Source organism: Rhinoderma darwinii, chromosome 1, assembly GCF_050947455.1.
Source record: "Rhinoderma darwinii isolate aRhiDar2 chromosome 1, aRhiDar2.hap1, whole genome shotgun sequence".
Taxonomy (NCBI): Eukaryota; Metazoa; Chordata; class Amphibia; order Anura; family Rhinodermatidae; genus Rhinoderma; species Rhinoderma darwinii.
Genome location: NC_134687.1, coordinates 635646265 through 635662684, shown reverse-complemented (window position 1 = coordinate 635662684; position 16420 = coordinate 635646265). Strand labels below are relative to the sequence as shown.

Here is a 16420-nt window from a genome sequence, read left to right as displayed (position 1 = left end):
CTTTTGACAAGCCGTCATTTACGCGCCGTATTTTGACAGCGACGCGTAAAATGACAGCTCGATTGCACAGAACATTGTAAGACACATTGCAAGCAATGGGCAGATTTTTGCCGACGTATTGGAGCCGTCTTTTCAGGCGTAATTCGAGGCGTAAAATGCCTCCATTACATCTGAAAAGAGGTCATGTGAACCACCCAGTCTCAGTATACTGAGCTGTGCGGCCGCCCAGCTTAGTATCGAAATACATGAAATAACGGTATCAAACCGTTTGGGGATGCACGGTATCGAAGTTACGATGCATCGTGCATCCCTAACTACAATAAGCACTGCAGAATTGTCACTCGTCCAGGACCCTGCAGAGCACTATAAGGACCACTGCAGAACCCTCACTCATCCAGGACTCGGCAGAAAACTAAAACCAGCACTGCAGAACCCTCACTCTACAACCAGCACTGCAGAACCCTCACTCTACAACCAGCACTGCAGAACCCTCAGGCTGGGTTCACACGACCTATTTTCAGACGTAAACGAGGCGTATTATGCCTCGTTTTACGTCTGAAAATAGGGCTACAATACGTCGGCAAAGATCTGCCCATTCATTTGAATGGGTTTGCCGACGTACTGTGCAGACAACCTGTAATTTACGCGTCGTCGTTTTTACCGCTGTCAAACGACGACGCGTAAATGGACTGCCTCGGCAAAGAAGTGCAGGACACTTCTTTGCCACGTAATTTGAGCTGTTCTTCATTGAACTCAGATGCCTCGCAAAATGCGAGGAGGAGCATTTACGTCTGAAACGAGGCAGCTGTTTTCTCTTGAAAAGTCTGTCTTTTCACACGTAAATAACAGCTAGCGTGTGAACATACCCTCACTCTACAACCAGCACTGCAGAACCCTCACTCATCCAGGACCCAGCAGAGAACTACAACGAGCACTGCAGAACCCTTACTCTACAACCAGCACTGCAGAACCCTCACTCTACAACCAGCACTGCAGAATCCTCACTCTACAACCAGCACTGCAGAACCCTCACTCTACAACCAACACTGCAGAACCCTCACTCTACAACCAGCACTGCAGAACCCTCACTCTACAACCAACACTGCAGGACCCTCACTCTACAACCAGCACTGCAGAACCCTCACTCGTCCAGGACTCGGCAGAAAACTACAACCAGCACTGCAGAACCCTCACTCGTCCAGAACTCGGCAGAAAACTACAACCAGCACTGCAGAACCTCACTCTACAACCAGCACTGCAGAACCTCACTCTACAACCAGCACTGCAGAACCCTCACTCATCCAGGACCCGGCAGAGAACTACAACCAGCACTGCAGAACCCTCACTCTACAACCAGCACTGCAGAGCCCTCGCTCATCCAGGACCCGGCAGAGAACTACAACCAACACTGCAGAACCCTCACTCGTTGACAACCCTTCAGAGCACTACAACAAGCACTGAAGACAACTCACTAGTCCAGGACCTAGCAGAGCAGTACAACAAGGACAGCAGAGGAACCTGCAGAGCACTACAAGGACCATTGCGGAACCCTCACTAGTCCATAGCCCTACCAAGCACTACACTAAGCACTGCAGAACCCTCACTCGTCCATAACCTTACAGAGCACTTCAAAAAGCACAGCAGAGCACCACAAGGACCACTGCAGAACCCTCACTCGCCTAGGACCCTGCATGGCGCTACAAGCACTGCAGAACCCTCACTAGTCCTGGACACTGCACAATTTTACCCTCACTGCTCAGAACATTGCATCCTTGTGCACCCAGAGTCCCAAGAGTAGAGTGCAGCCAAAGTCCCCAGTCCTGACAGAGCAGTTCATGCCCAGAAAGACAGTGCAGCCAGAGTCCCCAGTCCAGGCAGAGCATTGTCTCCCAATTCACCAGTCCCTACAATACATTGCCTCTCTAGGGAGACAGGGCACGCAGTCAGTCCCTGCAGAGCATCGCAGCTGTGACTTCCCTTCCTCTGGTGGTATTTCATGTATAAAATCCAGTGTACAGGGCGGAAGTGCAGCAGCCCCCCACACAAGAGTCTGGTCACATGAGCATGACGTCATCAAAGGTCCTTTATCTCTCTAGGAAATAGCAGCTACCAAGAGAGCAGCGCTGGTCGGGTATTCTCTCTGTTATCAGCCATGATGCAGTGGTAAGGTAAGCATGTTATAGAGCAGGAGCAATCGGGTGTTCTCTCTGTGATGAACCATGATGCAGTTGTAAGTTAAGCATATTATAGGGCAGGAGCAGGCAGGTGTTCTCTCTATTATCAGCCATGATGCAGTGGTAAGGTAAGCATATTATAGGGCAAGAGCAGGCGGGTGTTCTCTCTGTTGTCAGCCATGATGCAGTGGTAAAGTAAGCATATTATAGGGCAGGCGGGTGTTCTCTCTGTTATCAGCCATGATGCAGTGGTAAGGTAAGCATACTATAGGGCAGGCGGGTGTTCTCTCTGTTATCAGCCATGATGCAGTCGTAAGGTAAGCATATTATAGGGCAAGAGCAGGTGGGTGTTCTCTCCGTTATCAGCCACAATGGCGGTGGTGATACGGTAATACAAGCCGCTGATCTCCCCTGAAGACTCCACTATAGGTGGCGGTTGATTTATACATTTATTGTTATATTATTCCATGTAGACAATCAGAAGGTATTTAGTAGGGTACAGAGGGTGCAGGCGTGGAGCTCCGCTCGGGGTGTGAATGCCTCCAGTCATTAGTCCACAGTTTCTTCACCCTTCAGTATGGCCAAGCTCTGCATTTATAGTGGAATATTTATCCCTCTGCTCCAGCTACCAACACTGTAATATTATTATTAATAATAGTGGCTGTCCGTGGGCACTTCTTAACTCACATTTCTATGTCCTATGTGTGGTTAATACAGTAACCAAATATTCTGCACTATTTATGTCATTGTAATTTAGTTTAATTTTAGTTTTAATAAATATAATCACACAGTTGGGGAAATCCTTGACGTTACACAATCCTGTTGTTTGAGAAAATTATGATATAGTGTACTCCCCTGTGTGTTATAAGAGACCGAACCAAACGAACGTCATAGTACCTTATATACACACTGCACTGCCAGGATCTTATATACACACACTGCACTGCCAGGACCTTCCATACACACTGCACTGCCAGAACCTTATATACACACACACTGCACTGCCAGGACCTTATATACACACACTGCACTGCCAGGACCTTATGTACACACACTGCACTGCCAGGACCTTATATACACACACTGCACTGCCAGGACCTTATGTACACACACTGCACTGCCAGGACCTTATGTACACACACTGCACTGCCAGGGCCTTATGTACACACACTGCACTGCCAGGACCTTATATACACACACTGCCCTGCCAGAACCTTCCATACACACTGCACTGCCAGGACCTTAAATACACACACTGCACTGCCAGAACCTTCCATACACACTGCACTGCCAGGACCTTATATACACACACTGCACTGCCAGGACCTTCCATACACACTGCACTGCCAGAACCTTCCATACACACTGCACTGCCAGGACCTTATATACACACACTGCACTGCCAGGACCTTATGTACACACACTGCACTGCCAGGACCTTATGTACACACACTGCACTGCCAGGACCTTATGTACACACACTGCACTGCCAGGACCTTATGTACACACACTGCACTGCCAGGACCTTATGTACACACACTGCACTGCCAGGACCTTATGTACACACACACTGCACTGCCAGGACCTTATGTACACACACTGCACTGCCAGGACCTTATATACACACTGCACTGCCAGGACCTTACATATACACACTGCACTGCCAGGACCTTATATACACACTGCACTGCCAGGACCTTATGTACACACACTGCACTGCCAGGACCTTATGTACACACACTGCACTGCCAGGACCTTATGTACACACACTGCACTGCCAGGACCTTATATACACACACTGCACTGCCAGGACCTTATATACACACACTGCACTGCCAGGACCTTATATACACACACTGCACTGCCAGGACCTTACATATACACACTGCACTGCCAGGACCTTACATATACACACTGCACTGCCAAGACCTTACAGTGAAGGAAATAAGTATTTGATCCCTTGCTGATTTTGTAAGTTTGCCCACTGTCAAAGACATGAACAGTCTAGAATTTTTAGGCTAGGTCAATTTTACCAGTGAGAGATAGATTATATAAAAAAAAAAACCTGAAAATAACATTGTCAAAATTATATATATTTATTTGCATTGTGCACAGAGAAATAAGTATTTGATCCCCTACCAACCATTAAGAGTTCAGCCTCCTCCAGACCAGTTACACGCTCCAAATCAACTTGGTGCCTGCATTAAAGACAGCTGTCTTACATGGTCACCTGTATAAAAGACTCCTGTCCACAGACTCAATTCATCAGTCTGACTCTAACTTCTACAACATGGGCAAGACCAAAGAGCTTTCTAAGGATGTCAGGGACAAGATCATAGACCTGCACAAGGCTGGAATGGGCTACAAAACCATAAGTAAGATGCTGGGTGAGAAGGAGACAACTGTTGGTGCAATAGTAAGAAAATGGAAGACATACAAAATGACTGTCAATCGACATCGATCTGGGGCTGCATGCAAAATCTCACCTCATGGGGTAACCTTGATCCTGAGAAAGGTGAGAGCTCAGCCGAAAACTACACAGGGGGAACTTGTTAATGATCTCAAGGCAGCTGGGACCACAGTCACCAAGAAAACCATTGGTAACACATTACGCCGTAATGGATTAAAATCCTGCAGTGCCCGCAAGGTCCCCCTGCTCAAGAAGGCACATGTACAGGCCCATCTGAAGTTTGCAAATGAACATCAGGATGATTCTGAGAGTGATTGGGAGAAGGTGCTGTGGTCAGATGAGACTAAAATTGAGCTCTTTGGCATTAACTCAACTCGCTGTGTTTGGAGGAAGAGAAATGCTGCCTATGACCCAAAGAACACCGTCCTCACTGTCAAGCATGGAGGTGGAAACATTATGTTTTGGGGGTGTTTCTCTGCTAAGGGCACAGGACTACTTCACCGCATCAATGGGAGAATGGATGGAGCCATGTACCGTCAAATCCTGAGTGACAACCTCCTTCCCTCCACCAGGACATTAAAATTGGCTCGTGGCTGGGTCTTCCAGCACGACAATGACCCGAAACATACAGCCAAGGCAACAAATGAGTGGCTCAAAAAGAAGCACATTAAGGTCATGGAGTGGCCTAGCCAGTCTCCAGACCCTAATCCCATCGAAAACTTATGGAGGGAGCTGAAGATCCAAGTTGCCAAGCGACAGCCTCGAAATCTTAATGATTTACAGATGATCTGCAAAGAGGAGTGGGCCAAAATTCGATCTAACATGTGTGCAAACCTCACCATCAACTACAAAAAACGTCTGACTGCTGTGCTTGCCAACAAGGGTTTTGCCACCAAGTATTAAGTCTTGTTTGCCAAAGGGATCAAATACTTATTTCTCTGTGCACAATGCAAATAAATATATATAATTTTGACAAAGTGATTTTATGTTGTTTTTTTTTCATATAATCTATCTCTCACTGGTAAAATTAACCTACCCTAAAAATTCTAGACTGTTCATGTCTTTGACAGTGGGCAAACTTACAAAATCAGCAAGGGATCAAATACTTATTTCCATCACTGTATATACACGCACTGCCAAGGCCTTACATATACACACACTGCACAGCCAGGACCTTATATACACACTGCACTGGCAAGACCTTATATGCGCACACACACACTGCACTGTCAGAACCTTGTATACACACTAGATTGCCAGGGCCTTGTATATACACTGCACTGCCAGGACTTTGTATATACACACACTGCACTGCCAGGACCTTATACACACTGCACTGCCAAGACCTTATATGCACACACACACTGCACTGCCAGGACCTTATATACACACACTGCACTGCCAAGACCTTATATGCACACACACACTGCACTGCCAGGACCTTATATACACACACACACTGCTCTGCCAGGACCTTATATACACACACACACTGCTCTGCCAGGACCTTATATATATACACACACACACACACACACACACACACACACACACACACACACACACACACACACACACACACACACTGCACTGCCAGGACCTTGTATGCACACTGCACTGCCAGGATCTTGTATGCACACTGCACTGCCAGGACCTTATTTATATATATATATATATATATATATATACACACACACACACACACACACTGCACTGCCAGGACCTTGTATGCACACTGCACTGCCAGGACCTTATATACACACACACACACACACACACACACACACACACACACACACACACACACACACACTGCACTGCCAGGACTTTGTATATACACACACTGCACTGCCAGGACCTTGTATACACACACACACACTGCACTGCCAGGACCTGGTGTATACACTGCACTGCCAGAACCGTATATACAGACAGTGCACTGCCAGGACCTTATATATACACACACAGTGCACTGCCAGGACCTTATATATACACACAGTGCACTGCCAGGACCTTATATATACACACAGTGCACTGCCAGGACCTTATATACACACAGTGCACTGCCAGGATCTTATATACACACAGTGCACTGCCAGGACATTCCATACACACACTGCACTGCCACGAACTTCCATACACACACCGCACTGCCAGGACCTTATATATACACTGCACTGCCAGGACCTTCTATACACACTGCACTGCCGGGACCTTATATATACTGCCCTGCCAGGACCTTACATACACCCACTGCACAGCCAGAACCTTATATACACACACTGCACTGCCAGGACCTTACATGCACATGCTGCACTGCCAGGACCTTACATTTACTCGCTGCTCTGCTAGGCCCTGACATGCACACGCTGCCAGTAACTTGCATGCACTCCCTTCACAGCCAGGACCCTACATACATATGATGCACTGCCAGGACCTTACATACACAGGGAGATCAGAGTCTCCTACTTCCACACACTACACTGCTGGGATCTTACATACACACGAGTCTACTGCTTCTATGCATTGCATTGCCAGGACCTTACACATACATACACTGCACTGCTAGGACCATACATACACACACTGCGCTGCCAGGACCTTACATATACATACGCTGCGCAGCCAGGACCTTACATATACATACGCTGCGCTGCCAGGACCATACATCGACCTAAGGGTATGTTCACACGGCCTATTTACGGACGTAATTCGGGCGTTTTTGCCCCGAATTACGTCTGAAAATAGCGCCTCAATAGCGCTGACAAACATCTGCCCATTGAAAGCAATGGGCAGACGTTTGTCTGTTCACACGAGGCGTATATTTACGCGCCGCTGTCAAATGACGGCGCGTAAATAGACGCCCGCGTAGAAGAAGTGACCTGTCACTTCTTTGGCCGTATTTGTAGCCGCTATTCATTGACTCCAATGAATAGCAGCGCTAATTACGGCCGTAATTGACGCGGCGTTCAAGCGCCTGCACATGCCGGTACGGCTGAATTTACGGGGATGTTTTCAGGCTGAAACATCCCCGTAATTTCAGCCGTTACGGACCCCCGCCGTGTGAACATACCCTAAGAGTCTTCTGCATCCAAACACTACATTAATAGAATCTTACATGCACATGATGCTCAGTCTCCAGCTTCCACACACTGACAGGACCTTACACGCACTGCCCTGCCAGGACCTTATATACACACACACTGCACTGCCAGGACCTTATATACACAAACTGCACTGCCAGGACCTTACATACACACACACTGCACTGCCAGGACTTTATACACACACGCTGCACTGTCAGGACTTTACATACATACACTTCACTACCAGGACCTTACACGCACCGCCCTGCCAGGACCTTATATACACACGCTGCACTGCCAGGACTTTATACACACACACACACACACACACACACACACACACACACACACACGCTGCACTGCCAGGACTTTACATACACACACTGCACTGCCAGGACCACACATACACTTCACTACCAGGACCTTACATGCACACGCTGCACTGCTAGGATCTTGCAAATTCACGGAGCACAGTCTGTTAGTCAGTCTCAGTCTTCTGCATATAAACACTGCACTAAAATAATCTAAGGGTATGTTCACACGGCGGGGGTCCGTAACGGCTGAAATTACGGGGATGTTTCAGCCTGAAAACATCCCCGTAATTTCAGCCGTACCGGCATGTGCGGGCGCTTGAACGCCGCGTTAATTACGGCCGTAATTAGCGCTGCTATTCATTGGAGTCAATGAATAGCGGCTCCAATTACGGCCAAAGAAGTGACAGGTCACTTCTTTGACGCGGGCGTCTATTTGCGCGCCGTCATTTGACAGCGGCGCGTAAATATACGCCTCGTGTGAACAGACAAACGTCTGCCCATTGCTTTCAATGGGCAGATGTTTGTCAGCGCTATTGAGGCGCTATTTTCAGACGTAATTCGGGGCAAAAACGCCCGAATTACGTCCGTAAATAGGCCGTGTGAACATACCCTTACATACATGATGCTCAGTCTCTAGCTCCCACACACTGCATTGCCTATTGTGTACACACTGCACTGCCAGGACCTTACATACACAGGGAGCCCAGAGTCTTGTGCTTCTACACACACTTTGCTGCCGGGACCTTACATACATATTAAGCTCCGCTACTTTTACATGCACCACCTTTGCGCTTTTCATGTCGCTTTGCAGGACGTACATCCCACCAGCGCTGTAAAGATATGTGCAGGAAGGGGTTAAATGAGTAAATTACAAAATTATACTGAATCTTATCCCACAGAACAATAAATCAAACTGCTCCGCTCCTCATGTGATATAACATAATGCATACAGATCACACTGCATGTTCTACATGATAGTTTCCCTTCATAGATCATGTAATCTAAGCTGCTGCAGAACCTCACGGTTTATATCAAGCACTGACTGCATAGTGTGTCCAATGTCTTGTGAGATGTCGGCAATGTCTCCCCAGTATGCGCTATGAATGCACGATGCATCAAAACTTCGATACTGTTTCGATACCGTGCACTCTCAAACGGTTTAATACAGTTCTTTTATGTATTTCGATACTAAGCTGGGCGGCTGCACCGCTTAGCATTGTACACATGAATGTATGAGAGCGGGGCTGCAGCTGTGTAATATAGTCATTGCCCCGCTCCAGAGTCCTGACAAGTGCGCGGGGTCAGCATGAGGTGATGCGACCAGCGCTGCACTAATGATTGCTGACACTGAAAACAGAACATGGCGGGCGCACCGCAAAACACCCCCGTGTTCTGTCTTCAGTGCCTGCGCTCATTAGTGCAACGCCAGCCGCATCACCTGAACTCGTGCGCACTTGTTGTCAGGAGCGGGGCAATGACTGTATTACACAGCCGCAGCCCTGCTGGTGGAGATCAGGGAAACCTCTCATCTCCACCCCTTTTCCCCTGAATGCTGCGATCAAAGCTGACTGCAGCATTCAGGGTAAAATGAGAAGGGGATGCCCTTTGGATCGTGTCAAAGGGAATTCCTGTGGCTCTTCCCTGTGACACGATTGAGGGACATACCATATATGGGCAGACAGCCCAGGGTCCATTGAGGGACCCCAGGGTTGTCTGACCATATTTCCTGTTGTTAGGGCATACTGAGGTATATCCTAACAACTGCCTGTGTACTATCATTATATAGATATATGCCAGTACATTAAAAGTTAAAAATAAAAAAGTAAAAACATAAAGTAATGTTAAATAAAAAAAATAGACCTACATTTTTTATAATAAACATTAAAATAAGTCTCAATACATAAAATACACATATTTGATATTGGCGCGGCCGTAATAACCTGCACAACAATTTTTTTTGCGTCATTTATGATGTGTGCGCTGTAAAAAATAAAATTAAAACATGCTTTCTTTAACTTATTAATGTGAGGCACGAGGTGTGATGAATCTAATCTTCATGTGGCTTACATCAATAGTAATTAACCCCATCATGTACTTTACACATTAACCCAATATTGTCCATTATGACTGAGAAACATAATGGGGTTAATTACTATTAATGTGAGGCACATTCAAAATTCATCACACCTCGCGCCTCACATCAGAAAATGGAAGAACTTTTTTTTTTTTTGTTACTGTTGGCAAAGTATCGTTTTGGTATCGAAAATCGCAATACTACACGAAGTATCGGTATCGAAGTCCAAATTCTGGTATCGTGACAACCCTAGTATCCACCATGTGTCAGGTTGTTAGGAGTCAGGTCTTCATTGTCTGGGGGGAAATGTCTTCATTTTACTCTTCTCACCTGAGAGATATACCATAAATGTCTGATATGTGGGGATCCCACCTCTATGTGGAGAACGGAGGTCCCCGACACGCCTGGTGAGGTGATGACTACATCCAGGTGGAGAATGAATGGAGAGGTGACCACACATGTGCACGACTCTCTCCATTCACATGTATAGGAGTTCCAGAAACAGCCGAGCACGGCCAGAGGTGGAGCCGCATCTATCAGACATTTCTGGCGCATCCTGGGGAGAAATGTCCGTGTTGGGAATACCCCTTTATTCCATGTGGTGACGGCTCTGAGAAGATATTTCTCTCAATGATCAATAAGTGAGGTTCTGTATGTCACACATGATGTTGTCCCCTGTATGATTTGCATCTTCTCCTTCCTTCATAAAGACGTCTGCAGTACTAGATCCTCCAGTTCCTCCTGTTTTCTCATCTTCTCCTCCACAACGTTCCTTCTCCTGAATGACCCACCAAGGATGGACAAGGACAGGAATGAGATGAGCAGAAGAATATTAGACTTCACCTTGGAGATCATCTACCTATTGAGCGGAGAGGTAAACTTTTCTACATTATAGAACAAGTCACATATAGGGAAGGGACAATACATAATAGGAAGTAATAGGAAAAAACCAGTGTCCTGTATAACAGCGTCCAGACCTTCCAAGAAGGATTCAACATACAGTATGAGGAGTTCTTTACTGTAAGAGCAGTCACACTATGGGACTCTCTGCATGAGGAAGTTGTCACGGTGTATTCACTGAAATGGTCCTTAAGGTCCCTAGCTGTCTTTCTTGAGTGTAATAATATTACAGATATTTGTACTAGATTTCTGGGGATGGGTTGTTGATCCCGGGTTTTATTTTGATCGCCAGATTTGGAGTCAGGAAGGAATTCTTTCCGCTAAATGTCTTTCTCCATACACAGGAGTACACAACAGTGAAGAAGACATCGGGTGACTGTGCGACTCCCATCATCCATGAGTCAGGAGGCTGGAGCAGTAGTCAGAGCCCCATCACAGAGCCTCCCCCTCACTCCCGGATACATGAGAAGAACAATAATAAGATCTTAGAACTGATCTACAAGATGATGGAGCTGCTGACTGGAGAGGTGACACTGCTGGGAAATTCTACAGTAACAGCACTGGAAGTGTCTGGGTGATGACTGTATCATTGTGTGTATCCAAAGAAGTAGTAGGACAACAGCACACGTCTTCAAATCATCAAAGTGGTTTTATTGTCAAGACATCCACAAACGACAAGCAACGTTTCGACCCATAGTGAGTGAAGGGTCTTTGTCAAGCCTAACATTATGTCTAAAAACATCGTTATAAATGGGTGAATACAAATGATCACATGGCCCATTCCAACCAGTGAACATCGTGAATCTGGTCTCCCAGGTGAAGCATACATTAGTCTTAATGACATACATCAAATAGTTATATAATCTTCAAAAACGTGCAAAACTACAATGTGTAATACATCTTTAATACATCATCATCAATAATATATCAATCATTGTTATTACAATAGAAAAGTGAAGGAGGAAAGTTCACCACACTCCAGGTTCCAGCTACGATCACAGAGCTCTACTGTGCATGCTCAGCAATCAATCATCTCTGCTGTGCAAAAAATAAATAAAGACCAGCGTTCGATCAAAAATGGTAATCAAAGTATGTATAAATGTAAGACATCCTCAGTCATAACAGGAATCCATCATACTGCAGCTCCATATCTGTATATTTTGAGGCAAAATTAATTCAATAATTAAAAACGTCTTCACTCTGTATAAGTCACATGTGAACAGGGCAGACGGAGGGAGAAGGGATCAGGTTCATATTACTTCATGATATCAATCACTAGAAGTTAAATATAAGACATCCTCAGTCATAAACAAGAATCCATCATACTGCAGCTCCAAATCTGTATATTTTTGAGGCAAAATTAATTCGATAATTAAAAACGCCTTCACTCTGTTTAAGTCACATGTGAACAGGGCAGACGGAGGGAGAAGGGATCAGGTTCATATTGCTACATGATATCAATCCCTAGGAGTTAATGTCATCAAATACTGTTTAGTGTTAAACCGCCTACATAAATCGGATCACCGAAGTGATTCAAAAACTTTCTAGGGAATGCTTGTAACTTCTGTCCGACAAATCATGTTGGACAATTATATCGCACAAAACACGAGATTTATATAATGATGAAAAAACGCCTTCATTCCGTGATGTTAAGTCACATGTGAACAGGGCAGACGGAAGGAAAAGGGATCAGGTTCATATTACTACATGATATCAATCACTAAAAGTTAGTGTCATCAAATACTCTTTAGTGTTAATTAGCCTACATAAATCGAATCACTCAAAGTGATTAAAAGACTTTCTAGGAAATGCTCGTAATAACTGTCCAACAAATCATGTCGGACACCTATACCGCACAGAACACGGGATTTATATAATGATGATAGAGCATCAACCATAGCCCACCCAATCAAAAAATCACTATACTCAAAAACATTGCATAAAAAATACAGATGGATGCCAACATGAAAGGAACCGCTATAATCTTCGTTCTGATCATAAATCCGCTGGCGTGTGGTGAATAAACCTCCATCACGAACATGCTCAAATCTGTAAGAAATATTCCAAAAATATCAAGACCCTCAGGAATACAAGACGATGCAAAAAATAGATGCTACACAATGTGTCAGAAATCACCCATCAAGTGTACAATATTAAAATTAAAAAAATGTTAAAAACAGCAATGGGATTTCAGAGTCCAGGAATTATCTTGTATTCTAGATTCAAACCTTTGGGGTATAGGGAATCTAACTCAAAGATCCAACGTAATTCTTTCTTTTTCAATAGCTTCTGTCTATCCCCTCCCCTCCTGAGTATCGGGACACAATCTATTACCCTAAATCTCAATTGATTTAACTGATGATTCTTTTCAATAAAATGCCTTGGTAATGGAAGTTCCATCATTTTCTTTCTGATTGTACTTTTATGCTTATTAATTCTCAATTTAATAGGCATAGTTGTCTCTCCTATGTAAATCAATGAACAAGGACATGTAATCATATATACAACGAAATCTGAATTGCATGTAAATCTGTGTCTGATATTAAAGACCCTCCCCGTATGTGGATGCTGAAAACTATTCCCTTTCACAATATTATTGCAATTGCAGCAATTCAGACAGGGAAAATTACCATTTTTGGGGGGGCAAAGTAGTAATTGTGTATTTTTCTTTCTACTACCCACGTCTGACTTAACCAGAGTGTCTCTGATATTCTTAGTCCTCCGATATGACATAATGGGTGGTATTCTCAACGTGTCAATCTCATTATGTCCCTTGGACACTATAGGCCAATTCTTTCGCAGAATGTTACCTATGCGACCACTCAAATTGCCAAAAGTTGATATAAATGGTATACGTTCAACTTGTACACACTTAATATTGGATTCCAAACTATTGTCTAGTCTATCCTTATGTTTCTGTACAAGTTTCCTAGGATAACCTCTCTTCTTAAATTTATTACACATCTGAGTCAACCTAATTTGTTTCTGTGTAGTATCTGACACAATCCTATCTACCCTCAATAATTGACTCCATGGTAACGACTCAATCATGTGTCTAGGATGGTTACTACTATATAAAAGGAGATTATTTCTGTCTGTGGGTTTCACAAATAAATCTGTGGAAAATACTCCGTCTTTCCATTGTACCAAAGTGTCCAAAAATTGTAATTTCTGAAGGTGGAGGAACCAATTACTCCGATATTATATACACTACCTAAGATTCACAAAAATCTCCATGCCCCCCCAGGCAGACCAATTGTGTCGGGGAGGGGTTCAATTTTTAATAATATTGCAATCTTCCTTGACAAAATCCTGAGAGAACATGTTTTGAAGGCCTCGTCTTACATTAAAGATACAACAGATTTTTTACATAAATTACAACTGATTGAGGCCAGTGGTCCTGTATTACTTGTATCATTTGATATTGTATCTCTATATACTAGCATTGAACACAATAGAGGTTTAAGGGCAATAGAGAAATGTCTCGCCAGCACCGGATGTGACCCAGGGTGTAGACGCTTCATCCTCCAGCTGTTGGAGCTGGTACTAAGGAAGAATTATTTTCTCTTTGGTGACCAGTTCTATTTACAGCTAAGGGGGACGGCGATGGGGTCCAACGTGGCCCCAACGTACGCGAACATCTTCATGTCCACCTTTGAGGAGGAGTATGTCTACACCTCCCCCCATATGGGTCACATCCGCTGCTGGTGGAGATTTATTGATGACATTTTTGTCATATGGGAAGGTGATAGGTTGGGTCTTGATCAGTTTTTGTTAGAACTTAACACTCATATTCCAGCTCTTCAATTTACCATGGTTTGTTCTGATCGAGAATTACAATTTTTGGACACTTTGGTACAATGGAAAGACGGAGTATTTTCCACAGATTTATTTGTGAAACCCACAGACAGAAATAATCTCCTTTTATATAGTAGTAACCATCCTAGACACATGATTGAGTCGTTACCATGGAGTCAATTATTGAGGGTAGATAGGTTTGTGTCAGATACTACACAGAAACAAATTAGGTTGACTCAGATGTGTAATAAATTTAAGAAGAGAGGTTATCCTAGGAAACTTGTACAGAAACATAAGGATAGACTAGACAATAGTTTGGAATCCAATATTAAGGGTGTACAAGTTGAACGTATACCATTTATATCAACTTTTGGCAATTTGAGTGGTCGCATAGGTAACATTCTGCGAAAGAATTGGCCTATAGTGTCCAAGGGACATAATGAGATTGACACGTTGAGAATACCACCCATTATGTCATATCGGAGGACTAAGAATATCAGAGACACTCTGGTTAAGTCAGACGTGGGTAGTAGAAAGAAAAATACACAATTACTACTTTGCCCCCCCAAAAATGGTAATTTTCCCTGTCTGAATTGCTGCAATTGCAATAATATTGTGAAAGGGAATAGTTTTCAGCATCCACATACGGGGAGGGTCTTTAATATCAGACACAGATTTACATGCAATTCAGATTTCGTTGTATATATGATTACATGTCCTTGTTCATTGATTTACATAGGAGAGACAACTATGCCTATTAAATTGAGAATTAATAAGCATAAAAGTACAATCAGAAAGAAAATGATGGAACTTCCATTACCAAGGCATTTTATTGAAAAGAATCATCAGTTAAATCAATTGAGATTTAGGGTAATAGATTGTGTCCCGATACTCAGGAGGGGAGGGGATAGACAGAAGCTATTGAAAAAGAAAGAATTACGTTGGATCTTTGAGTTAGATTCCCTATACCCCAAAGGTTTGAATCTAGAATACAAGATAATTCCTGGACTCTGAAATCCCATTGCTGTTTTTAACATTTTTTTAATTTTAATATTGTACACTTGATGGGTGATTTCTGACACATTGTGTAGCATCTATTTTTTGCATCGTCTTGTATTCCTGAGGGTCTTGATATTTTTGGAATATTTCTTACAGATTTGAGCATGTTCGTGATGGAGGTTTATTCACCACACGCCAGCGGATTTATGATCAGAACGAAGATTATAGCGGTTCCTTTCATGTTGGCATCCATCTGTATTTTTTATGCAATGTTTTTGAGTATAGTGATTTTTTGATTGGGTGGGCTATGGTTGATGCTCTATCATCATTATATAAATCTCGTGTTCTGTGCGGTATAGGTGTCCGACATGATTTGTTGGACAGTTATTACGAGCATTTCCTAGAAAGTCTTTTAATCACTTTGAGTGATTCGATTTATGTAGGCTAATTAACACTAAAGAGTATTTGATGACACTAACTTTTAGTGATTGATATCATGTAGTAATATGAACCTGATCCCTTTTCCTTCCGTCTGCCCTGTTCACATGTGACTTAACATCACGGAATGAAGGCGTTTTTTCATCATTATATAAATCTCGTGTTTTGTGCGATATAATTGTCCAACATGATTTGTCGGACAGAAGTTACAAGCATTCCCTAGAAAG

The 16420-nt window shown here is 43.8% G+C and overlaps 1 protein-coding gene across 2 annotated transcripts; it reads left to right on the top strand.

The window, feature by feature from the left end:
* The first annotated feature begins 2073 nt into the window (after positions 1-2073).
* LOC142675278 (oocyte zinc finger protein XlCOF29-like) lies at positions 2074-13807 on the top strand. 2 transcript variants are annotated; one of them, XM_075847226.1, is made up of 3 exons: positions 2074-2168; positions 10769-10932; positions 11303-13807. In XM_075847226.1, the coding sequence occupies exons 2-3, from the start codon at positions 10855-10857 to the stop codon at positions 11534-11536; spliced, it is 312 nt and encodes a 103-aa protein (XP_075703341.1). In that variant the 5' UTR covers positions 2074-2168; positions 10769-10854; the 3' UTR covers positions 11537-13807. The 2 variants fall into 2 exon arrangements, with proteins under 2 accessions (XP_075703341.1, XP_075703343.1); XM_075847228.1 differs by lacking the exon at positions 2074-2168 and adding an exon at positions 2398-2430.
* The last annotated feature ends 2613 nt before the right edge of the window (positions 13808-16420 follow it).

Coding starts and splice junctions, on each gene's coding strand:
- LOC142675278 (XM_075847226.1), top strand. CDS start 10,855: ATGGACAAGGACAGGAATGAGATGAGCAGAAGAATATTAGACTTCACC. Junction 10,933..11,302: donor TCTACCTATTGAGCGGAGAG/GTAAACTTTTCT, acceptor CTCCATACACAG/GAGTACACAACAGTGAAGAA.